The 25,228-nt window shown below is 37.5% G+C and overlaps 1 protein-coding gene across 2 annotated transcripts; it reads left to right on the top strand.

Annotated features, from left to right (window-relative positions):
- Positions 1 to 558: 558 nt before the first annotated feature.
- LOC148358568 (alpha-2-macroglobulin-like protein 1) lies at positions 559 to 24,466 on the top strand. 2 transcript variants are annotated; one of them, XM_088346470.1, is made up of 36 exons: positions 559 to 608; positions 5,240 to 5,368; positions 5,443 to 5,623; positions 6,589 to 6,748; positions 7,314 to 7,366; positions 8,455 to 8,475; positions 8,716 to 8,881; positions 8,957 to 9,041; positions 9,143 to 9,278; positions 9,795 to 9,912; positions 9,986 to 10,095; positions 10,168 to 10,335; positions 11,364 to 11,588; positions 11,826 to 11,889; positions 12,028 to 12,173; positions 12,258 to 12,407; positions 12,802 to 12,945; positions 13,011 to 13,324; positions 13,797 to 14,022; positions 14,351 to 14,477; positions 14,581 to 14,702; positions 14,791 to 14,842; positions 15,839 to 15,922; positions 16,294 to 16,461; positions 16,931 to 17,006; positions 17,515 to 17,671; positions 17,783 to 17,857; positions 18,771 to 18,933; positions 19,237 to 19,424; positions 19,880 to 20,092; positions 21,301 to 21,425; positions 21,970 to 22,060; positions 22,143 to 22,211; positions 22,290 to 22,395; positions 24,139 to 24,180; positions 24,290 to 24,466. In XM_088346470.1, exons 1-36 carry the CDS (start codon positions 574 to 576, stop codon positions 24,292 to 24,294), a joined length of 4,494 nt encoding a protein of 1,497 aa, XP_088202596.1. In that variant the 5' UTR covers positions 559 to 573; the 3' UTR covers positions 24,295 to 24,466. The 2 variants fall into 2 exon arrangements, with proteins under 2 accessions (XP_088202596.1, XP_088202597.1); XM_088346471.1 differs by lacking the exon at positions 559 to 608 and having other exon boundaries at positions 13,011 to 13,101; positions 13,177 to 13,324.
- Positions 24,467 to 25,228: the final 762 nt, after the last annotated feature.

The following is a 25,228-nucleotide window of genomic DNA, read 5'->3' as shown; positions in this document are numbered from 1 at the left end:
CTGGGAGAGGCGGTCACCAAAAATTACTCGCATTTAAATGTCACTCTTACAAAACCACCACTTACCTCGTATCCAACAACTAGAATTAATGAGTCATAAGAGTGTTGACTTTTACCATCAATAAAATAATAGAGAAAAATTACTAACTGCGGAACTCATGCACTAGTATTGAACTTGGTTTTACCTTTGACCCCGTGTTGAAGTGTATCACTGTTTGAGAACTTTATCAGTTACAAAGTTTTCATTAAAGCCTGTCGTTTTTACTGGTAAGTCTACAGTGGAGTTATTTGCCTAGCAAACTCAAACATGCTTCTGAGTAAAGGGCAGCATCGAAGCAGTTGCTCAATGCTAGTTTGTTTGGAATATACTGTATGGGCAGTTTAACTTTGTGTTTTTCCTTTAAATTTTATGCCCCGAAAAAAACTCTGTTAAAAAATGAATTACCAATAGTTCTAGAGGTGTGAAAGTTGGCAACCGTTAATCAGCATGTTTTGAAACCAATATGCATTGGGGCCCCCGGTTGAAAGCAGTCTATACTTTCTCCGGAGATAATGAAATCAAACTGAGTTTTCAATGATAAGAAGATCCCGAGTCGTCGTAATTGAACGGTATGTTTTATCATTGTTCATTATTAACTTGTCTCAGGGTTCTGTTTGTTCACCTGGCCTTAATGCCAAGCTGAAATGTTTGCATGCTTTGTAAAGCTTGAATTGAGGCCAGCACCCTTGTTAGATGTCTCCAATTTAGGTGAATGTGCAAGCCTAGATGGTAGGGCGCCCGCTCCGAGACTGGGAGGTCGCTGGTTCAAGCCTCGGCCGAGTCATACCTAAGACTTACAACATTGGTACTCATTGCCTCCCTGCTTGGCGCTCGGCATTAAGGGTTGGAATTGGGGGGTTTGGTCACCTAATGACTCCCAACACAGCAGTTGGGTCTAAAATGGCGGCGCCCTGTTTGGGTGCGGCTGCATCGGCTCGCTACCGTTTAACTGTACAGGTCAGGTGTATCGACATGGTTACAAAGTATGACAATAAAAATAAATTCTATTCTATTCTTTATTTACTGTATAATATGACTCACAAGCCTTCGGTTTTAAAGAAATTAGCTTTCAAAATCAATGCTACACCGGCACTAACAATCATTGTTTTTATTAAGTATTGAGGCAGGATTTGGACAAAGGTGTTTTGGGCAAATTCTTTTTTTCATGATACTCTGTAATTAATGTAAAATCTCTCAGCCAACTGTTAGGTTGGAATGCATATTATTGGATTTCTGTTGGCAGTGTGCGGGAGAAGTAGCAAAGGGATAATGAATAGGTCCTCCCATTATAAAAGCAGTAGACTGAAACTATCAAAAGTCTTTGAATTACACAGTGTTCTCGCTGCCTTCTTGGTATGCATTAATTAGTACATAGAAAGACATCATGAAACATGTCGATTTTCTATAATTTCGTAAATGGCATGTTTATTTGTATAGCCCTTAATCACAAATAGTCTCTAAGGGCTGCCAGACCACAGATTATTGCAAATCGCAGACTATTATTACACCATCCCCTGACCTAAAACCTTCATGAGGGCAAGGAAAAACTCAAAAACCTCACCATGAAGAAAATGAAGAAACCTTGAGAAGGGACCGCACATGAGGTAATCCCCCTTCCAGGATGACCAGCCTGCAATGGATGTTGTAATAACAATTAATACAGATATCAACAGGAAATATAGGTCATTCATAAGCTATAGAATAGAAGTGTTTTAAGCCTAGATTTAAACAGTTATACAGAGTTTGCAGATCAAATCTCAGGGAGAAGAGCATTCTACAACATAGGGCCCGAATGGAGAACGCTCTCGAACCTGCAGTTCTCTTCTTGGTTCTTAGGATGACTAGTAGACCAGCATTTACAGAGCGAAGACTCCCGACTGTAACATAGGGGGAAATTAAATCTGAAAGATATGGGGGAGCAAGACCACGCATTTTGTATACTACCAACAGAACATTAAAATCACATCTTAAGCCAACAGGGAGCCAATGCAGTTTAGCTAAAATCAGGGTAATGTGATCAAAACTTTCTTCGCTAAAAGCCTCACTGAAGCATATAAAATCTGCAGGCTCTTGATTTTGGAGTTCACGTGACTGGAGAGTAGTACATTACAGTTTTCGAGACTGGAGGTAACAAGCGCATACATTGTAATCTCTGCATCGGACTCGGACAGCATAGGCAGAATTTTAGTAATGTTGCGAAGATGGACAAAAGCTGTTCTAGAATAGAATAGAATATACCTTTATTGTCATTATTACAAAATGGGTTAACATATTGTGACAACGAAATTGGGCATGACACTCCAGTTTCACACATTCACAGTGAGGTAAAAAACCCAAGAAGATAAAAGAACAGAGAAGATAAGGTTTAAAACAAGGAGAATAATGTTATAGTTATAATTTACGCAAAATTTACACAAGAAATGTCGGCATGTAAGATGTTACAGTAGTAGTAATGTTCTTAACGTGTGTTTTGAAAGGACAGATTGTGGTCAAATATGACACTTACATTTTTAGCTGAGTCACTCTGGGTGATATTACATTTGTCAATGTTAAGAGCAGTTTTGAGAACAAGTCACAGCATTTAGATAGACCAATAACTAACATAAACTGAACTCAATTCAGACTGGAGGGGGTGGGTAAGAAACAGAGCCCTGCAGACAATGGGCGTGCAATCCAAGTGTATTGAAATCAGTACAAAAATACAGTACCGGATTCAACCAGATTGCACCAAAAATTGCTGCTCACATGCAAGTATTCCATTTCTGTTTCGGCCTCCGTTTTATCCAGCAGCGTCTGATTGTAACATGTGAGCAAAATCATAAGGAAATTGGCTGTTTGTGATGGCCAAATGTGAGAGTAGGGCTAAGATTAAGGTGGTGGATGCATATCTGAATAATTTTTTCAGGAACTAGAATTGTCCAAATTCAAATTTCTGTATTGGTATTACGTTGAAATCCTTTTATTTTCCAGTTACATGTGCATGCAAGGGCATTAGATTAATCCGTTTACTTGCGCACCTTTACGCACACTAGCAGTGTCCCCTCATCCAGGAATTTTTTGGTTCTGCTAGGAACTGTGGACCTGTAGTACACCGAAAAATGATACACACAAATTGCGGCTTACTCACTAAAAAGCCTCAAGTATAATGCAGAAACAATGTCTATTTTATTAATGCGTGCTGGCCTCTTGATCATATTGCTCATAAACGACATTTATACGGGGTTATTTGTTTGCTACTGGGTATGTATAGAATTGAAATGTAATAGAAATTATTTTGGGTTAGTCCGGAAATCCAAATTTTATTCCCTGCATGTGAATGTAGTGACTTAAGCAAATCGTCAATCTGTGATTCACATCAATGAGCTCTATTGATTCATAACTGTGATAGAAAAACTTCAATTCCCGCCACATAATATGACAAACCCGCCCAAACTTTATATTTAACATTAGTTTTTATCTGTTTTTTTTATTGTTGGGTGTGTCACAGCAGCTGCACTATAATTTATTTAAAGCTTAAGTCAACACATAGGAATTAACAATTTTATTTTGTATTGGCCACTACTAGTCAAAACAGGCTATTTTGTGTGTTTTTAGAATGAGTCAAGTAATATTCACCTGTTTTCATCCTTTGCTGTAGGGAATTATTTTGTTTTGAGTAAAAATGTCATCACAGTTGCTGTCACCTCAGGTCAGAACCAACCACGGCTCAGCTTCAGAAAGCAGGTGAACTGAGATTGAGTGGTGAGCCCTGGGCAACTTTGTCTTCATTCTCAAAACAGAAGCCCTAAGAGCTGGATTAAAAACAGTCAGGCTTTACAGCCAACCTTATAGTCTCAAAGAACTATCTTCATCATAATGACCGTTAGCAGTGGCGGGCTGTGTATGTCACACCTAGGCCATCATAGTGCTACGTCTGAATCAATCCAACTCTCAACAACGAGTATATGGCTATAAAACCTTCATTGCTGTGACATATAGAAAAAAGCATCAATAATAACCTCATGAAATTGCACTACTATTTAGGAATACTGTATAGCCAAATTTTCGTCACCCAAAAATTGGGATTTGTACACAAAATCTGTCTTTCTTTTGTCACTTGTTCATTGATAGGTGGTAATGTAAATATGTGATTCTCTCAGAAATGATAGAAAGAAGCTCCGCATAGTTTCCGTTCTTTTAAGATTCAGGGCTTTGGATGTGTCCCTGAAATGAAAGTTCCTGCTTTTGACAGTCTTGCTTGCTTTAGAGTTATCCCTTTTGTATTATGTCCAGATTTTCTTAAAAGGTCTGTCTTGCAAATGTCTTTGACAGTAAATCTGTCACCAAATCCATATATTCTACTCCTTATGCAGGTAGACAAAAGCACTATTAAAACAACACAATAATATATTTGCTTGTGCGGCTCGCTACGGATAGTTTCATAGCTCTGGATAGTACAATCTATCATTTAGCACCATAACTTTGGTGCATTATCGCCCCCTAGCCAATCTTAATTTGTGAAATCGCTGACTATTTGTTAAAGCAACTGCTTTATCAATGCTTATTTTATGCTATAGGGCCTGCAGAACTGATTGTGAAGGCCTAGCAAATCATCGTTAATAAAGCCAATGACTGTTCATTACGTCTTCGAGAAGGCCATGTTCCGTCAACTCAATGTTATTGGCTAAACTAACAACTTTATCAACGCTGATGTTGTGCTTCATGCAGAACTGATTCTAAAGGCCTCAGGACAGATTTCTGACCCTGCCAACAAGTAAGGGCTGAAATGTGATTGGTTGAATGCTTAAATGTGGAAACGCATCTTAAAAACCAATAAACGGTATCTGACAAATAATTTGGAATTGTATAATACATATTCTTGGACAAAATATAGTTCACACTATAAAGATATTGTTTAGGCAATAAGAGAAGGTCTTGCAGGCCCAGATAGACTACCACTGTTTGTTAAATAAGGAGATAGATAGATACTTTATTCATCCCCGCAGGGAAATTCACAAGTATGGGTTAATTCGGTTGGCTTTTTCTCTTGGCAACTGGTGCAACTTGTATGTAATCATGACACAATAACACCTGATGAAGACATTAACAAACAAAACACTTGTTAGCTTTTTCCAGTCAGACACACCTCCCTGTTGTGTGTGGGGGTTGAGGGGGCGGTTGCAAAGTGCTTGTGAGTAACATGGGGTCGATGTTTTTTCAGTGGCTATTTAGCTGGTGCAGACAGAGGACTGTCCCAGTCAATCATGGCTCCTGCGAGGAAACAGTCATGGACCTGGACATGGTGCGTTCTCCTAAGCTCAATGTTTGTAGCTTGGGCAGAAGCGGGACCGTAAGTTGATACTGTTGTTATTTTCTCCTGCTTTATTTATTATGCTCTACAAGATTCTTTCTCTGTTTGTGCAGAAGCTACCTGGTTGGAATTCCTGCTGTTCTGGAAGCGGGGGCTGAAACCACCTTCTGTGCCAGTTTGCTGCACCCCAATGAGACTCTCACCATGACAGTTCTTTTGAACTCCAAAGAGGAGAACAAGACCCTATTCAAACAGGCATCCAGCCAAGATTTACACAAATGCCTCAAGTTTAAGGTCAGCCTTTAAAGAAGCACATTTGGCTTGTTTATGCATTTCTACAAGTGAACTGAACAGATTTTTCTTAAAGCTTTCATAAAGCAGCCTGTTATTAAAATAACAGTTTACTTCTAAGTTCCATTTAATGTATTTTCTGGACTATAAGGCACACCTATAAACCCAAAATTGGCCAGAAATTTTAACATCCGCTTTGTAACTCGGTGTTCTCATATATGTGGACAAAATGGGAAATGCACACAGCATTTATTTGTGTGTGTGTTTCTAAACAAGGGTTTACGGTAGAGGACTGTATTTGTGCAGTGATTAAGTAATTCAAAAACTTTGCTAACTAAAGTACATAAACCTGTTTGCAATGGGTATCAAACCCAGGTCGTGGCAGTGAGAGCACCGAAACGTAACGACTAAACTACCAGTGATCCTCATGATATAAAGGCATTATAGATTATATCATTATCAAAATTTTTGTGACAGTGCCAGAAACTAATGTTAGAAAATAGAGAAAACTAAAAGTAATCTAGAATGATAGAAACGCAAAGTGCAGATCCTCATCATCAGATACACCAGAGTTTTTTCCTTCGTCTTGCTTTATTGCGTTTATTTACATCTTTCAAGTTGACTTTGTTTTCTGCATCCTCAAACTTTTGTCTCTGGCACCGTGAGTAAAAAAATGTGTGATCAATAGATAAAAACAAATGCATGCACATGTATCACTGGTGATGTAGTGGTTAGGTTTTGGCTCTCTCAATGCCGCAACCCGGGTTCAATTCCCATTGCATGCAATAATCTATGATCTTTGTCAGCAACATTTTTCAACTGATCAATCATTGCAATAATATATATTGTCGGTATATAAAATGTGCAATGGTTATTTAAAAGTAACTCCAGTAGCTCTTACTGCACTTTTAAATCCATGTGCCGGGAACAAATTATTTTTCACATGCGAGCTGTCATTTGCCAACCAGGTTCCGATCCCTAAAGGTCCTGATGAGGTACAAAATATTGTTGTGGAAGTTCAAGGTGCAACGTTTCGGTCAAGAGAGGTCAGGAAAGTCATGATCAAAGTGTACAAACCGCTGACCTTCATTCAGACCGATAAGCCCATCTACCTCCCAGGACAAACTGGTACGTAAGCAAGTCATTGTTAGTGATTAATGACTTTTACTCCCTTCCTCTGATTATTTTAAAACTTGACTCCTTACTTTGACATTTATCTGCATGTGATGTTTCAGACATTTAAAAAAAACACACAATATAACTGGAATGTCAACTTCAATTCAGCCTATCACGATTGTCTAAAGTTAAATTGGTAAATTTTCTGATGACACCTAATTGTATTCCTCTGTTGCAACAAGGTTTTCTTTTAACATGAACTAAAAAATCCTTTATTATAGTTTACTTGCCCTTCACAGTAAACACACACACACACTCATAAGTGTAAATGCCTGGAAGAAAATATTTACATTTTTGCATAGGTACTGAACACTTAAAAAAACAAAACAACAAAAAAGAAAACATATTTTGAGTGCCTGCTGTAAATCTAGTACGCTTGTCCTGCAGTAGATCGTACGTCCAAAGGTTTTGTATTATCTTGGTATGGACTGTTGTTTTTTTTTGTTTGTTTGTTTTTTATGTGAAGATGAGGAAATGTACCAATACTCGGGCTAATGTTTCCAATATCCTCTCTCAGTGCACTACAGAGTTGTTTCGATGGACACAAAGTTCAGACCTGTTGTTCAAATGGTGAGTGTTTCCCTCTTTTTCCTTAAAGGTGGGGTGCGTAGTTTAAAGTGTCCTTAAAGTGTAAAATGAAATATTTTTTTCTAAATTATGTGTTAACAATTCCCGATTTGAGTTCAACGGGCTTTTAATAATATATTTTCTACCAGGCCTTGTGAAAGTAAGAATAGGACTTTTTTGAATACCGTCCAATTGCCAACCAAACCACTAAAATAATGCAATAGAAAGTTTATTCTAACGCATATAAGAATTTCAAGTACTTCATGTGCAACAAAAGGAGCTTGACCGAGGCTGCAATGATTATTTCAGCGGGAAGATTGCATAAGCAAGTAGAATATTTTGAAGCTAAGGACACTGCCTTTAATAATGAGCACAGTACAGATTTTTAGAAAACCACCAAAGAGGATAATATGAAAAAATTGTTGCTTAATGATTTGACCAATATACATCTGGCCCTTGACCGTTAAAACAGAAAGCCTATAGTATGACAACATCAATAGTTTAAAACTTGGCTTGTTGCGTAAATTTGCTAATGGTATTTGTCAACATGTTTCCAAGAGCTGAACGTGGGAAAATTGACACAGTTTGAACACATTAGTTCAATTATGTGTATGTTACCTGACTGAATAAAACTGACCACAAAGTCTGAATTCCATTCATAATAAAATTTTGTTAGTTTTTATAAACTTAAATGACTACAGTATGAATAACCTATACTTTTCGTGGACAATATCTCTGTATTATTTGTGATTGCAACATCCTTTGCTGTCTGGTCATCCTGAAAGGGGGATGCCACATGTGCGGTCCCTTCTCAAGGTTTCTTCATTTTCCTCATGTTGAGGTTTTTGAGTTTTTCCTTGCCCTCATGTTGGTTCCAGATCAGGGGATGGTGTAATAATAGTCTGAAAAAATAGTCAGTGTAATAACCTGTGAAGCCCTTTGAGACTTTGTGATTAAGGGCTATACAAATAAAATGACTTGACTTGACTTATTTTGTGTTAGTTCTCCAAGGAAAACTGGGTTTCTTTGCAACAAATGCTGTTTACTTTAATGCCAAATTGGACATTAACTAAATCATTCTCCTTTTGCAGTACGACACCATAGAAATTCAGGTAAGATGAATTTGAAATTCGACTACAGCAATCAAAATGTGCCTGCGCTTTTTGCAATTTAGTTTGTGTATTTCACACCACAATTGATAAACGTCATTTCCATTATCAACATTAGACTGAACAATTAAATTATCACATTTGCTGCACTAAAATTCCAAATTGTTTGTAGAGCGTTGTGGATGTAACTATGGTTTAATGGTTTTACTATGTACATGTTCCTGCCACATTATAATGTTGCAGAATCCCAGCAACACCCGCATTGAACAGTTGCTGAACCAAACATCCGAAAGTGCAATCTTGCAACGGTCCTTCTCCTTGAACTCAGAGGCAAGGCAAGGTTCCTACCAAGTCATTGTGTCAATAAATGAAGAGAAAATCTACCACAGCTTCAAAGTGGAGAAATATGGTATGAAAAATATTATTCATCCTCCAGTCCCCTTGTTTTTGGATTGGTAAAAAATATTGTACTTTTTGTGTCCAGTTTTACCGAAATTTGAAGTAAAAATTAATGGACCAAGTGAAGTGGTAATAACACAGGAGGATGTCATCATTGAAGTATGTTCAAAGTAAGTACCGTTTTTAGCATTCAATGTAATTTCAACATGAGATTAATGTCTTGCCCCTTTTAAACTTTACAGTAAACGGTTTTCTAATTTGAAATTGACAGGTACACATACGGGCAGCCCGTGTCTGGTAGTACCAAACTCAAAGTGTGTCGCCCACTCTATTCATATCTTTATAACAATTACGAGGACAACGAGGACATTTCTATAGCACCTCCTTGCTATGAGGATACAAAACGGGTAAGTTAGTATAGGTTTGTTTTTGCTAAACAAATTGTGAATCTTTCACGCTCGTGGCATAATTGAATTTTGTCACTTTGTGGATGGATCATGAATATAAAATGGTTGTGAAGTTGCTAAATTAAAGGGACAGTTACATTATTTAGCATCTCTTATTGGTAAAAAAGTGAAAAAACAAATATGAATTCAAGTAACGAGCAGATATGCATGAACTATCATAGAAATTGGCTTCTTTTTTTTTTAAATACTTGTAAGTCAAGAAACTCCCATTTTACGTCACATGAGCTTCACCTAGCTAACTTGATTATCTGACATCTTGCTGCTACAGGTAACTGAAAAAAAGCAAAAGGCTGGGATAAAAAAAAAGTGTGGTTTGGTCACTTTGAGTCCCAGTTTGATTTTGTTTTGTGTTTTTTGGCGCTTGTTTTCGGTTGCACAACACAATATAGGCAATCTTTTCCCTTTAAGGAACACAAGTTAATTTACCATCTCCTTTTTTTTTTTTTTACTTTCTAGACAAATAAAACCGGCTGTGCCACTTTTATCATGAAGATGTCAACATTTACAAAGATTGACCAAAAGGCTGTGCAGGATTCTCTGGAAGTTAATGCTGAGATGGAAGAAGAGGGCACAGGCAAGTATTAAAATATTTGTATTCGACAATACGAAACTATGATTGATAAAACATATGTACCTTTTTTGGACAGGTGTTACCCAGCCTGATTACAAAAAAATGCAAATTTCCTATGTAATTGGAAAGCTGTCTTTTGAAGACACGCCTAAGATTTATCAGGAAGGGACCAACGTGGAAGGAAAAGTGAGTCTGAAAATGACCATGGATTGAAAATTGAGCTAATGAAACCATATGAGATCCTTGTGCTCCCCACAGGTTAAAGCAGTTCACTACAGCAACTCTGCAATTGAAGGCATGGACCTGTATCTGCTCGAGGGCGAAAGGTGGTCAGCAACTCTCCGACAGAATCTCACAACAGACGTTAATGGCTTTGCTAAATTCTCCATCAGCACTGCCAACCATAAAGGGGAAATTCACCTCTATGTAAGTAATGTTACCATAAACATTTGAAAAACACTGATGATGGACGCTATAGCTTGTGAAAATATCCAGGGGAGAGTAAATGGTCTGACTGTGATGAGATGACTTGGTATTTTTTATCCCAACCACAATCAGTAATACCTTTATCTGTTGATCGTTGGGCCACACTCCTTGTAAAGAATACAGTTTCTGTGTTACTTGACATTGAAGTTGTTTATATAAAGTTGAAAGTTTAATATAGTAATAGTTCAGAAAAATTAAGGCTATTATAATATACCGGTAGTAGTTTTTGCACAAAATAGGAAAAACTGTTAATGTTTCGTTGTTATTGCTAATGTATAGACTAGCGAGCCTGCTGATTTCAGTGAGTTCTCTAAAAGAGGCTGGAATACTCATCACTAATATGAAGTTTGTATTTAACAAAAAAAAAGCATATTCCGATGCATGAATTTGAGCTGTCAATCATTCAAAGTCATACTCGTCATTTTGACTTGGAACTGAAATAATTTGTTGCAATACAACTACTATTAAACTAACAAATAAGGTTTGTTTACAGTTTAAAACTTTTCATATAGGAATACAGAAATAATCAAAATTATGCAAGTTTGGAATTTTGAAAACTAGTCCTTCCTTCTGACGTGTTGAATTAAAAACTGATTAATTCTGTAAGAAATGATTGCTGTCAAACTTAAAACGTTTGGTTAGCATTGTGTAATTAAGGGTCTTTGAAAATCGCATTCTAAACTAAAGCTACGCATATAATTACGGTTTGATAGGGACCTCAAAGCGCTGCCTCTGACCGTCGGTAGGGACAAAAACATTTAAGAATTATGCCGAAAATTATCTTTATATAAATTAGCCTTGTAAATTGTCACAATCAAAAATCTTCCTTTTGGAGTCTAGTATCACTATATGAGATTATGGCTTCACACTCTATTTGACCGCGTTGTTGAATACTTCATTGTAAATTTAACGGAGCAGAAATGAATCAGTTGTATGTCACAACTAATGTTATATTTTGTCTAAATTAGATAAGTGCCACACCAAACCTGGATTACGCCTACAGGACCCCATACCATGATAATGCACAGCACACAGTTCAGCCAGTTCAAAAACCCTCTCTTGATACAAAGACTGTCAGCTACCTGATGGTGAAGAATATACAATCACCAATTCCTTGCAACAAAGATGAAGATGTCACCATCCAATACACTGTGGCCGGAGAGTCTCCGGGTATTGCTGATCTTATGTATCTGGTGAGTAGAATTCAAATCTCATGGGTTTTGCAGGAGATGTACTGTGTGAGGGTGGCCTTAATGTTCTTAATCGAAAGCATGTTTCAAATACACACGACAGAAAGAATATAGTGGGTTACTTTTTTTTTTTTGCTCTTTTACATTATTCCTGTGTTTTACCAAATTAAATATATATATATATATATATATATATATATATTAAAGCAGATATTCTTGTCTTTCCCTTCTATAATAAAGGTCCTTGCTAGGGGAGCCATTGTTTTTCAAGGAGCCAAGCAGATTACTGTTGAGGATAAGACAGGTGTGATTCTTGTCAACTGATATTGTCAAATGTATATTTGGATTGACTGAAATGCTAATTTGTTGCCAAAAACTGCTTTCGTATGCGTATTTACCTGATTCAACTATTGTTTTTCTCAATGTCTTCAAATCCTTTCAGTAACGGAGGGTGAGGTGATTTTCCAGTTGAAGGTTTCTCCAGAGATGGCGCCAGATGTCCAGATAGTTGCATATGCCGTGCTTCCCAGTGGCTCAGTGATTGCCAACAGTGCACACTTTACCACTGAGAAATGCTTTGGTAACAAGGTAAGTGTTTTTCGCTAACCACTCATGTTTTGATGGGTTAGGTCAAAATTGTTAGGTGTGTGTGTGTGTGTGTTTGTGTGGTAGGTCTCTGTTGAGTTTCTTCCATCTTCAGCCGTCCCAGGCGAACCAACAACTTTGCAAGTGACAACACAGCCAAACTCCCTGTGTGGGGTAAGCATTGTTGACCAGAGTGTCCTCATCAAAGAACCTGGAAAGACCCTTGAAGAGGATAAGGTAATGCCCTTTGTTGGTTATAGTCTTCTAGCAATGCTTGTCGAACAGAGGCATGTAGGATTTAAAAAGTAGCATCTCTAGAAAATCAGCAGTACAGGTAGAGCAATATCTTTTTTGATAAAGTGAAATATTTGGCAAGCTTTTACATTTAGTTTTTCCAAACAGTGTTGCGATATCAGAAAAGTTTTACCTTAACCAGGAATAACCTGTGAATCATTTTTCAAATTCAAGAAAACCCTAAGATTGTTTTTCTTTTCTTTTTTTCTTTTTTCTCCCTCCACTTAACGAAACTAGAAAGTTTGGCTTAATAAATCGGATAACTGCAGGATTGTGGAAAAACAATGTTGGTTCTCTGTTATCAAAACTTAACGTTTTTTTTTAATTCTCCCACCAGATTTTTGGCTTATTACCATTGACCAAAGCAACATACATCCCATACAATGTTGAGGATTCAGTGGATTGTTTAGTTGTCAGACCAAAAAGATCTTTTATGCCATACCCTGGGCGGGACATTGATGATCCTCATACAGTTTTCAAGGTAACTGTAATCAGAATGCAGAAATATCACTGATTTACTTTAAATATGTTGTCTTGTTTTTTTAGGATAATGGGTTGAAAATGGCAACAAATTTGTTTATCCGAGTGCCATCATGTCTTAGGTATATGGGAAGAGAATACCATAATAGGCCTTACGGTGAGTGTGATATGCACCAAATATGTTATATCATCAAAATACGTTTGCTAATTATGCCTACTCCCTTATTTTTAGGTATTGCTTTAAGATATGAAACTGGAGATGCATTGGCAGCTCCTGTTCCAGTTGCAGGTTTTGGAGGTAACATAGGCGGTGTCAATCCAATTCAGACGATCCGCAATTTCTTTCCAGAGACTTGGTTGTGGGATCTGGTGGAAGTTGGGTGAGCTTCTGGGAGACATTAGGAAATTCAACTTGTTATATTTCTATAATGATTTTGAAAGGATTCTAATTAATGTTGTCATATTGTCTACTGTCTAATGAGAGTATGGTAAGTGTATGGCTGACTTTTTAGTTGCACTGAAATTGATTAGGTCAGTTAACATTTCAATTAGAGTAGCTTTTTCTTTTGCATTACAAGAAAAAAATGAATGAATTCCACTGCAGTTAAGAACTTGGAAATTTTGCAGATATCGACCGAATGCCATAGACAATTGAATTAAACTGCATTTAAGTACAAATGTATTCAAGACACATTTGACCAGATTATATAAGATTAGCTATTTATCTTCTGCAGTGTGCCTCAGGAGTTCTAACATTTTGCAGTTAAGTTTGTAACTTGGTCTTTATTGTTCATACTCTGTTGACATTTAACTGTCACTACATCATTTCAAACTGTGTTTTTGCTTTATCAGAAATTCTGGCAAGAGGGATGTACCCCTAACTTCCCCCGACACCATCACCACATGGGAGACTGAGACTTTCTGTCTGTCGCCTCAAGGTTTTGGCTTGGCTCCTCGTCAAAAGTTAACAGTCTTCCAGCCGTTCTTCCTTGAGCTTACTCTACCCTACTCAATCAAACGCGGGGAAAGCTTTGAGCTGATAGCCACCACCTTCAACTTCCTCTCCAAATGTATTATGGTAATGACAGACTTCACCTTAAATAACCCAGTTTTTTTTAAGTCAAAACAAACAAAAAACTACCAATATTGCTAAAGGTTTAGTTTAATCATTCATTCGCACTTTGGGGCTTTAATTCTTACACATCACATGAGAAATGACCAAACATCCTTGTTCTTTGAATATTTGGCTAAAGTGTTCCTGTGCCAGCATCTTCACACACACACACCCATAAGTGCTTTTTCCTCTCAGGGCGCACATTTAGGCCACTGTTTGACCACTTGAGGGACCAGTCATTATTTAAACAAAAATGGCAGATGTCTCATGATTTTTCTGTCTGTTTTAATAGGTCAGTGTGACTCCACCGCTGTCTGCCCATTATACCCTCACCCCTTTTTCTGCTGACCAGTACAATACCTGCCTTTGTGGCAACGAGCGCAAGACTTTCAGATGGAAGATGGAACCCACAACCTTAGGTGTGGATGCACAACACATGTTTCCTTCTCAAACTTTTAAGATGAATGTGTATCATTTTCTACTTTAAGAGCTTATGTTTTTTGTATTTTTTTATTTCCACAGGAGTTGTAAATGTTACGGTGACTGCTGAAGCTGTGGCATCCCATGCGTCCTGTGACAATGAGATTGTGAATGTGCCGGAAAGGGGTCGTATCGATGTAGTCACACGACCACTCATTGTGAAGGTCGGCGTCTTCTGCTTGCCGTATTTTGTGCTGTCACAAAGTTGTGTTAGTATAAGATAAATAAAACACTTGTTTTATCCGTTTTAAGGCTGAGGGAACAGAGATTACAAAGACTCACAACTTGCTCCTTTGCCCTAAAGGTAAGTTGAGTTCAGTGACGTGGGGAAGGGTTCGTGTCTGGTTAGCCACAGTTAGCCAACAGAAAATAATTCAGAAGCACTGCCTTAGACCAACCTGACATTTTGCTTCTAGCCTCTTAAGCAGAGTTTCTCAACCAGTGTGCTGTTGTCCGTTATGCTTCAGGAAACTGTCTAATATCAACCCATTTATTGTATTTTATATTTTACCATCGGCAGAAACATTTGCTAATCTCAAGTATAAATTCATTTTAGGGCAGCACGGCGGCGCAGTGGTTAGCGCTTGTGCGGCACAGTTCATGTCATGGGAACCTGTCGTGGGTTCAAATCCAGCTCCAGACTTCCTGTGCGGAGTTTGTATGTTCTCCCCGTGCTTGCGTGGGTTTCCTCCGGGCACTCCGGTTTCCTCCCACGTTCCAAAAACATAAATTTCAGGTGAATTGGCTGGTCCAAATTGTCCCTAGGAGTGAATGAGCGAATGAGTTGTCTGTCCCTGTGTGCCCTGCGATTGGCTGGCAACCAGTTCAGGGTGTCCCCTGCCCACTGCCCGGAGATGGCTGGGATGGGCTCCAGCCCCCCCCCGCGACCCTAATGAGGATAAGCGGTACGGCTGATGAGATGAGATCAATTCATTTTACTGGGGAAAACAAGTTCAAATACAGTTAAAGTGATTAAAACAAGTTAGGATTCTTGAAAATTCCAAATATAACTTTTAAAAAGAAATTAGCAAATTAGTTACTAAAGTCATTATCTGAAATATCTCTATTAACCGATAAATAAGAAAGTCTCTGTCTCCCATTTACATTTATCACATGGGTTGGAAATTTAAACAAGAATTAACTAGAGCAGAGAACTATGCAGTTTTACATTTTCTACAGGCCGTATACCTTTAGAATATTTTTTTTCCTTTTTTTAATGGGAGAGAGAAAATGTGCCTTGGCTCCAAAAAAGTTCAACTTTGCACTTAAGTATCACTCGAGGATTTTCTCTGTACAACAGGAGGCAGTCTGAAGGAGGAAGTAGAGTTGAAGCTACCTGAAAACGCAATTGATGGATCAGCACGTGGGCTCATTTCAGTTCTGGGTAACTGTTCTTTTTGTCTTTGATTTATGTGGTTGACCAATTTACTATTATTTCATTAATTGTGCATTTGCACAGTGTGTACATTTTATTTGGCAGAACATCCCATTGGCATTTATATTCAGGAATTGGTGTTTTGTGAAGAGTAGCCTACTCAATTTTGGCACACGGAGATTAAAGTTCATGTAGCCTCACTAGTTTTGAAGCTTATAAAAGTATATTTTTCTGTGCATTGTGTTTAAGAAAAGCAAAATGATAATTCTCTGCTATTTTCACTTTATGAATTGTATAACGTTAAGATTCTTAAAATTTGGTGATCAAGAACTGGTATCTGCTAATGTGTGCCAATTGAGTGATCCAATCTTTTGATACAGGTGACATTTTGGGCCGAGCTTTGAAGAACATTGATGGGCTGTTAAGAATGCCGTATGGCTGCGGAGAGCAAAACATGGCGCTTTTGGCTCCCAACATTTATATTTTACAATACCTTAAAGACACACAGCAGGTGGCTCCAGCAAAGGCGTTAGATTTCCTGACTGGCGGTGAGTCACAGGTAGACTGTTGTAAAATATATTTTGTTTTTGCATGCCAGATTCTCAACATCTTGGTAACAAAAATTATATACAGGATTTTTTAAACATGAAAATATATTCTAAAACTTTATGTAAAATAAGAACAGATTCTGCAATGAAAGGAAAACCCCACCTTTTCTTTAGAATGAGGCAAAAACCTTTCCATTGCATCTATCTGCCATCATTACATAATGCAACAATTTAGTCATAGAACTACATAACATGTTAATTTGCGTCACATAAACACATTTCACAGATGGGGAGGTTAAGCTATATTTTGAAAGTTTTCACTTAAGCAAATTGAGTTTATTTTTAAATGTTTTATCTGCATATTTTCTAAGTCCGACTTAACTAAGCACAATGTAAACGTTCCAAACATGAATGTATAATAGTGCACCGTCTTGTTGGCTCTTAAGTGTTTTGTTTTATCCTTACACAGGTTACCAAAGACAACTTAACTACAAGCATTCCAGTGGCGGTTATAGTACTTTTGGGACTGGCACGGAAAACACTTGGTGAGAACAATACAAATACCAGGATTTGTACAGGTGCTTTAAATCCCTGAAAAGGTTTGCATTTTATTGCTGTGTTTGACAGGATTAGAATTTTTTGAACTTTGGGGGAAGTGCTTGTAAATGGTTGAAATTGTTGCTATGTTTAACAAGTCTGCTTAAAAATGACGCCGACACTGCTCTCTGGTGGCTCCACGTAGCCATTGCATTTCATCCTTTGTGATTAACAGCTGGCATTAGTTTGTATGGCATTTTGCTATGAATAATGCATAAGCAAGATTAAAAATCACGTATGTAAATCAATATATATTTGTGGATCTGCAAATTACATGATTCACGCCAGATTTCTTGTATTAAGGGTACTGGGATAAATGTAAAATTGCCTTTGAAAAGTGCTTAGATATGGCCATGTAAAAGGTATGCAAGGTCATTACCGGAGTGTATTTGATGGACATTATAGCTACTGACGGCAAATGTTCAGCGATTGTTTCTCATCTTTCCATGCTTTTAGGTTGACCGCTTTTGTGATGAGATCTTTTGCCAAAGCCAAGTCTTTTATCTACATTGACCCGGTCAATATCGAAGAGGCTGAAGCCTTCCTGGAAAGCAAGCAAAAAGAAAATGGTTGTTTCCAGATGTCAGGAAAACTTTTTAATAACAGAATGAAGGTATAAATGTTTTTCTGGTTCAATATTTAGTACAGTATGTTGAAAATGAAATGATTAGTTTAGTTCAGTTCAGGTTTTTTTTTTTTTCAATTTAATGATTATTCTCTGCAGGGTGGCGTTTCTGATGAAGTCACTCTCACCGCTTACATCACTGCCGCCTTTTTAGAGATGGGTAAATCGGTCAACGTGAGTAAACGACACTGTCATTTAATGTTTTGCCTTTTTCATTTTAAATAATGATAAAAGATGCTCAAGAGTGAGTTTTGGTATTGTTCCTGCTTCATTTCTGAAGTACATAGAGCCAGGGTGTCAAACATGCAGCACGCTGATCAGTCCCACAAGACAACGCTAAGAGACGTAAAAGAGAAATAAAAAGAAGCAATCTTACATATATATACTAGATTTCACCTTTGAACCTTCCTGTATGGAGTTTGCATGTTCTCCCCGTGCTTGCGTGGGTTTCCTCCTGGCACTCCGGTTTCATCCCACAATCCAAAAACATTCATGTCAGGTTAATAGGCCGATCCAAATTGTCCCTAGGTGTGAATGAGCGAGTGAGTTGTCCGTCTCTGTCTGCCTGCGATTGGCTGGAAACCAGTTCAGGGTGTCCCCTGCCCACTGTCCGAAGATGGCTGGGATGGGCTCCAGCACCCCCGCAACCTTACTGAGGATAAGCGGTGCAGATAATTGATGGATAGATTTCACCAAAGCTCAAGAGCCTCTCTTTGAGCAACTGTTGCTGTGTTTCTTTTGCCCTTTCTTTCTCTCTCTCCTCTTTCGCTCACTTTAATCAACTACTCCAGCCCCATGGGTTTTTTTTTCTAGCATGTGGCCCTCAAGTTAAATTAATTTGACACCCTGGCGTAGTTGATTGACAATAATTGTGCTATTAGCAATTCCACCCATGTCGTCTAAGTAGCAGTGTTGCATTCCAAACCACTTGAAATCCCAAATATCATTTGCTTTGGTTAAGCATTTCAAGTTCATAGACATTCAGTTTTGTTTGGTTGTTTTTCCTTGTCGTCTGTCACATGATGGGAAATGTATTTGTTAACAATACGTGGACGACAAAGGTTATAAGACTTTTAAATCTTTGCAGGATGCCAAAGTGTCCCAAAGCCTGTCTTGCTTGAAGGACTCCCTCAACGACATTAGCAACACTTACACAACATCTTTGATGGCCTATGTCTTTACCTTGGCTAAAGATAAGGAGATCCGTTCCCGGCTTCTGCAGCATTTGGACAACGTTAAAATATTAGAAGGTGTTTATCTTTGACTAAACTATTGCACCTATTGTGCAAAGTTCCAATAGGTTTCTTTCCTTGGATTCAATCCAAAAGTAACATGTAGAACTTGTTAAGCCCACTTTTTTTATGTGAACTACTACTTTTCCAAACAGGACATGAAGTAATGTATCAATTTAGATTTTAAAGTATTTGTTAGATAATTTATTGAGCAATAACTCTATGGTGTAACATTTTTCATTGCACAACACACAAGTTGAATGTGAATTGTCAGTCGTGCACTTGGCTTGTCTTGCTCCAACAATCATCTTTCTATTTCAGATGGTTTGATTCACTGGTCCCAGAAATCAAAAGACAACTCTGAACATTTGTCTGTGGAGATCAGCTCTTTTGTGCTCTTGGCCAAACTTGGCAGTTCTCCTACAGTTGAAGAATTGGGTTATGCTTCCAGCATTGTCAGGTGGCTGACTAAACAGCAAAACTATTATGGAGGCTTCTCTTCTACTCCGGTATGCAATCAGTTTGATATGCATTTATCAAATAACAGATTTACTGTTATGTTATTACAAAGTTGTATTTATAAATGGGGCTAAAACAGGCCCAGTCATCTACAAAAATATTTTCCTCGAAAAAACACTGGGCAAATAAATTGTAATTGATGGTCTAATTTTATTTAGATGTACTCCGTTGTTAAAAATTGTGTGTAAAGACACTGATCAAGGTAATGATTTTTTATGCCAATTTCAAAACTGCCAAAGTAAAACCATTTCTGTACATATTCTTCATTGTTTACATTATAATGCCAATCAATGTTATATCTATATTTTCAACAAATTTGAATAATGTACTGAATTTGTTCTAGTGAAAATTACAATTCCATGATTTCAAACCTTTTTGATATTTACATTTATATTCATAAAAATAATTCAATTAAAACATCGGAAATCACATTGTTGTGTTGCAGGACACAGTGGCGGCCCTTCAGGCCCTCTCTCGGTACTCTGCTCTAGTTTTCAGTCCAGGGGGTTCCAGCACAGTGACTGCATCATCTCCCAGTGGCCAGATCTCTTTTGAAGTCAACCAGGACAACAAATTGCTCTACCAGGAAGAGCTGCTAAAGGATCTTACAGGAAAGTACAGTGTGGAGGTGAAGGGATCGGCATGCGCTTCAGTGCAGGTCAGTAAATGCCTGTGCAAAGAACTTTAGAGTTGTGCCATTTTGTAGTAATGGACTTGAATGAAATGTCTAAGAGGATAGTAGTTTTGCTCTGATGTCAGCGACATGGAACCTCTTATACTATTTGCAAGGGTTAAAATAAAGAATGGTCTAATACACTTTAATGTATTTAGGCTGACCTAATGTTCAGAAAACAAACATTTAGCTTCAAAAATATTAAAAATAAAAATTTTAAAAATAGCGTGTAAACTGACTGTACTGTATTCATGAATTAATTTATCCGACTTAACAGGCTTCATAAGAAAAAACGTGACTTACGTTGATTTACATCTTCATGGTGGCTACGCATGATTTTTTTTTTCAAAGCAATACTTAAAAAACATTTTTCTTTAATCCATATTTTTAAAACTGCTAGGAAAAAAATGAATGTACGTCACGCAGTGCTGCCATTTCCTACCTTGGCTTAAATTCATTATTGCAGTCTTAGTCAGCTGTTTTATGATGCGTGTGCAATTACGTGCATTTGTTAGACGTGTTAAAATAAACTTTTCATCTTTCTTGGGGTTTGGGTTGGCGTTTGGACTTAACTATAAGCCGTTTCATACATTCACCAATTTCTTGCTACCCTGACGACAGAAAACATTCAAGGATGAGCATATGATGTCACTCTCGTGTACTTGCCCAGCTCCGTTTCCTTCTGTAATTTCTTCCGACCTGAACACCTCTGATGGCGGATAGATGCAATGGAAAACAAATCATAAAGACTATTTGAACTCAGTTGGGCATTGTTAGAACATACTTGATATAGATAAAATGCAATTTTCATTTTTAAGGACAACTCAAATGACACACCCCACCTTTAATATTGCATTTATTTAATGTAAACTCACAATTACTTCAATTTCAGGTTTCTTAATAGTGAAATAACCACTAGAGTGCAGCTATCTGCTGTGCCATTCGTAATGGCACTAGTGTCTTTGTATGTTGTCTCTAATAAACTTTGAGATAAGTGGCATTTGGCCACACAAAAACTAAAATTGCATCCTGCTTTATGGCATTAAATCACTTTTTCTGTTTGTCATAGTTTGAGGTTTGTCATAGGTTTGTGGTCGAACAGTACACATTTAATCAAATAGTACCACCATATCTAATAAACACTGAAAGTTGATTTCTTTAAAATAACTACTCGTATACCTGATTCCTCCTAGATGACTCTCCTCTACAACATCCCTACACCAACTGAGGTCACTGCTTTCAGTGTCACAGTGCAGACTGAGGCCATCTGCACCAACCCAGCTAGCAGACCTAAACTCAACCTGAGGATAAAATCCCTGTAAGACATCAACTCCACATACACACATTTCCATATAGAAATTTTACTTACATAATTTAGTTAACAGGGGTTATCATTTTACATATCAGATGTTATTTTCAGTGTTACCAATATACTGTAGGTGTTGTGAACAAAGAAATGACCATAATTATTGACATTTTGCACATGGGTTAATGGTGCAAATTATGTAAAAGACCCTGTCAGTCATTATCAACCGTAGTAAATTATTTCATAATTAACAAAAAAATAAAAGAGCACTTTTAAATAATGTAGTGGTGGGAACTTTCCAACCTAGTGTATCACTGGGCCATGGAATGGTATTTTGGAGATCAACCTAGTAAAATATGTTAATATAAAGGTAACCCTTTAAAATGCTGTTTCTTTTTCTATTTTATATCACCAAACTAACCACATCAACAGCCGTGGATGGAAATGTACCCTGTTCAATTAATGATTAGGATCCAATTATAATGATCCACTCTAGGATTCTCCTTACATAATACTGTTTTATAAATAGTGACACCCCACTTTCCAATTCTAACAGCTACAGTGGAAAGGAAACTACTACAAACATGGTGATTGTGGAAATAAATTTGCTGTCTGGATTCCAAGTGGACCCTCACTCTTTGCAAAAAGTGAGAAACTAATTGGTAGAGCAGTACTATTGCTATGGAGTCATTTTCCGTCATTTGACATCTCGATGTGGCCACTTCACAGCTCAAAGGCGCTCTGCTGGTTGATCGGGTTGACCAGGAGGAAGATCGCGTGCTTATGTATTTGGAGTCGGTGAGTATTCAATACTGGTTGTTAGAACTGACTTTGTGTTTTTAACAAGTCTGAAATTTTATGTTGCATTTTTAACAGTTGCCAAAGGATATACCAATTTTCCATAACTTGGAGCTGATTCAGGAAATCCCAGTTCAGGACCTGAAACCAGCTGTGATTAAGATTTATGACTATTACCAGCCAAGTAAGTTTATAATAGTCTAAATACATTTAAATGTGTATTGCACCTCACAATTCAACATTATCGCAAGTGCTACCAGTGACATGTGGTTAGGTACAGATTTACAAATGCACCTACATCATATTCACCATTTGATTGGCTGATCCAGAAAGCAATATATAAACTATAGGGAAGAAACACCTTCATTGTTTATTGTGTTAGCTTATCTTATTGACTCCTATTGAGCAATGTGAGTGTTCTTGACTCTAGCCACTTCCCACTAGTGGGATATGGCTTTGGTACATAGATTAACTTATAAATGAAGTGTATGCGATGCTCCTTTCAAATAAAAGCATTATTATGAATATAATGATGAAGAAACATCAATGTACTATAAAAAAAATTACTGAACGGCTGGACTTGCTGTTAGCCAGCTAATAATGTTGCTAATTCTATTGTTAAGAGCTGAGGTGTGTGCTAAATTAGAATTCTTGGTCTCACTATGGCCCTTTGCCCTGAGGCAAGAGAATTGTGTGACTCGCTCTGCAGATGCACAGTAATACATTACATACTAATTGTATTCATATGCATAACACAATGTAAAAAATCAGCTAACTTGAAAAACAAAATGCAAAAGTTAAACCACAAAGAACTTTACCACTGAATCAATACAACCATTAAATATTTAATTTTGCTATTTCCATTATGAAAGGTTGAGACACAGCCTCGCCCGACTACATGTCAAGCCAAGTCATGTTTATTTGTTTGGCCCTTAATCACAAAGAGTCTCAAAGGGCTGCAAAGACCACAGATTATTGCAAACCACAGACTATTATTACACCATCCCCTGATCTAAAACCTACATGAGGGCAAGGCAAAACTCACAAACCTCAACATGCAGAAAATGAAGAAACCTTGAGAAGGTACTGCACATGAGGTAATCCACCTTCCAGGATGACCAGGCTGCAATGGATGTGGCAATAACAAAAAATAAACAGATATTGTCAACATAGAATATAGGTTATTCATATGCTATAGAATAGAAGTTTGTTTTAAGCTTAGATTTAAACATTTCCAATGAGGTTGCAGATCGAATCTCGGGGGGAAGAGCATTCCACAACATCAGGGCCCGAAAGAAAAACGCTCTCAATCCTGCGGTTCTCTTCTTGGCTCTTGGGATCACTAGTAGACCAGCATTTTTAGAGCCAAGGCTCCGGACCAGAACATAGGGGGAAATAAAATCTGAAAGACATGAGGGGGCAAGTCCATGCATGATTTTGTATAATACCAACAGAACCTTAACATTACATCTTAAGAGAACAGGGAGCCAATGTAGGTTAGCTTAAATCGGGGTAATGTGATCAAACTTTCTTGTCTTGGTTAAAAGCCTCGCTGCAGCAATTTGCACCAGCTGTAGGCTCAGTCACTGAGTGTTTCAGGTTCCGGTTGAAAACAAATTTCACTAAGGAAAAACAGACTTGAAAAAAAAGCAGTACAACTTAAAGATATCAAAAGATCTAAAACAATGAATTAAAAAATTGAATAAAAATAGAACTTGGACATCTTTCAATAAGAGAAATCATGAGGCCTTTGTTAAAGGACTCGAAATTTTGAAGCCCTCATCTACACACCATATAGTCAATGATGTCAAAACTTTGTATTAGTGAAAATCGGGCAGATGGTGCCTATATTCAGACTTCCAGCAAGACCGTTAAAAAGATTTGTTTTAATGGGATGTCCATTTAACTGTTTCCCCCTCTCCCTTAGGTGACCAGGCTGAAATAAATTACAACTTTGATTGTAAGACAGGTAACAATTGAATTATTTTTTTAACAAAATATACTGGTTGATGTTTTCTAACATTATAAAATGGCTGTATTCATTTAGTAAGGAAATTGTAACTTTTTTTCCACCTCAGATTGAAGCTGTCGGCGCTGCATTCATCACTGATTCACTATTACCTAAGCTTGTACTTTGATCCAGATTGTGTAACTCCATTTCTGCTTGTTTAACGTGAGTAGGACTTTTATGAAAACAATATAACTCATGTCTACAGTTAATCTGCAGTTTTAAAATAAAACTGTGAAACATTAAACTGATCTGTCTCTTCTCCCTTTTCTGATGGTGGGAAATGCAATTCAGCATGAACTGCAGTGGTTAGAAATGTGTACCTCTAACATACCACGCCCTTCTATGTTTTTTCTGTTTGGATTGTGGGTTTAAAATGAGATGTTAACGAGCATGCTTTTGACTGCTAACTAAGGAAAAATAGTCTATTAGGTTCCATGTTTGACACCAGAACATTTCTGTTTATGGTTGTTCTGATTCACCAAAGATAGGTCATTCTAAAACCACATGAAGACTAATTAGTCTTCACGTACTCACGTTGAAAATGTATTCATACGTTTTTAATGTAAGAACTTAGCACAGTCATAAATATACGTTAATACTATTTTAGTACGGGGTTGTAATTATTAGAGGTTCAAATAAGCTCAGTCAACCATGAATTATCATGCCAGTTGAAGATCAAATTTCCCCCAAAAAACACACAACTCATGATACATTTTCAGAAATGGTCCGCGGGCTACCTTTTGCTCGCGGGCATCACGTTGGAGACTTGACTACGCTTACTCAAGCAGTTTTTGTGATAAACAGTAATCTGACGTATTACTTATAAATGTTTTTCGTCCCGTTTGACAACTACACTTTTGGATTACGCAAAAAACTGCGTTTATTCGAGGAATCAACTCCTTGCCCTGAAGAATTCTCGTGCTGGCGTGATGAGGGGGCCCCATCGTAGCTAAGGTGAAGGGTAAGCGGCTAGCGGCGATATAAGCCCTAGGTACCGTCTGTAATC

This window comes from Urocampus carinirostris, chromosome 10 (genome assembly GCF_059441175.1).
Source record: "Urocampus carinirostris isolate Australia breed hairy pipefish chromosome 10, RoL_Ucar_1.0, whole genome shotgun sequence".
Lineage (NCBI taxonomy): Eukaryota > Metazoa > Chordata > Actinopteri > Syngnathiformes > Syngnathidae > Urocampus > Urocampus carinirostris.
Note: the sequence above shows the minus strand (reverse complement) of the source record. Positions and strands in the feature narration are given on the sequence as shown.

What these genes read in the sequence shown, in the direction of transcription:
- LOC148358568 (XM_088346470.1), top strand. Translation starts at nt 574, where the DNA reads ATGATAAGAAGATCCCGAGTCGTCGTAATTGAACG. An exon ending in AAGGGGAAATTCACCTCTAT is followed by an intron (nt 10,336 to 11,363) that starts GTAAGTAATGTT and finishes TGTCTAAATTAG; the next exon opens with ATAAGTGCCACACCAAACCT. An exon ending in TGGGCTCATTTCAGTTCTGG is followed by an intron (nt 15,923 to 16,293) that starts GTAACTGTTCTT and finishes CTTTTGATACAG; the next exon opens with GTGACATTTTGGGCCGAGCT.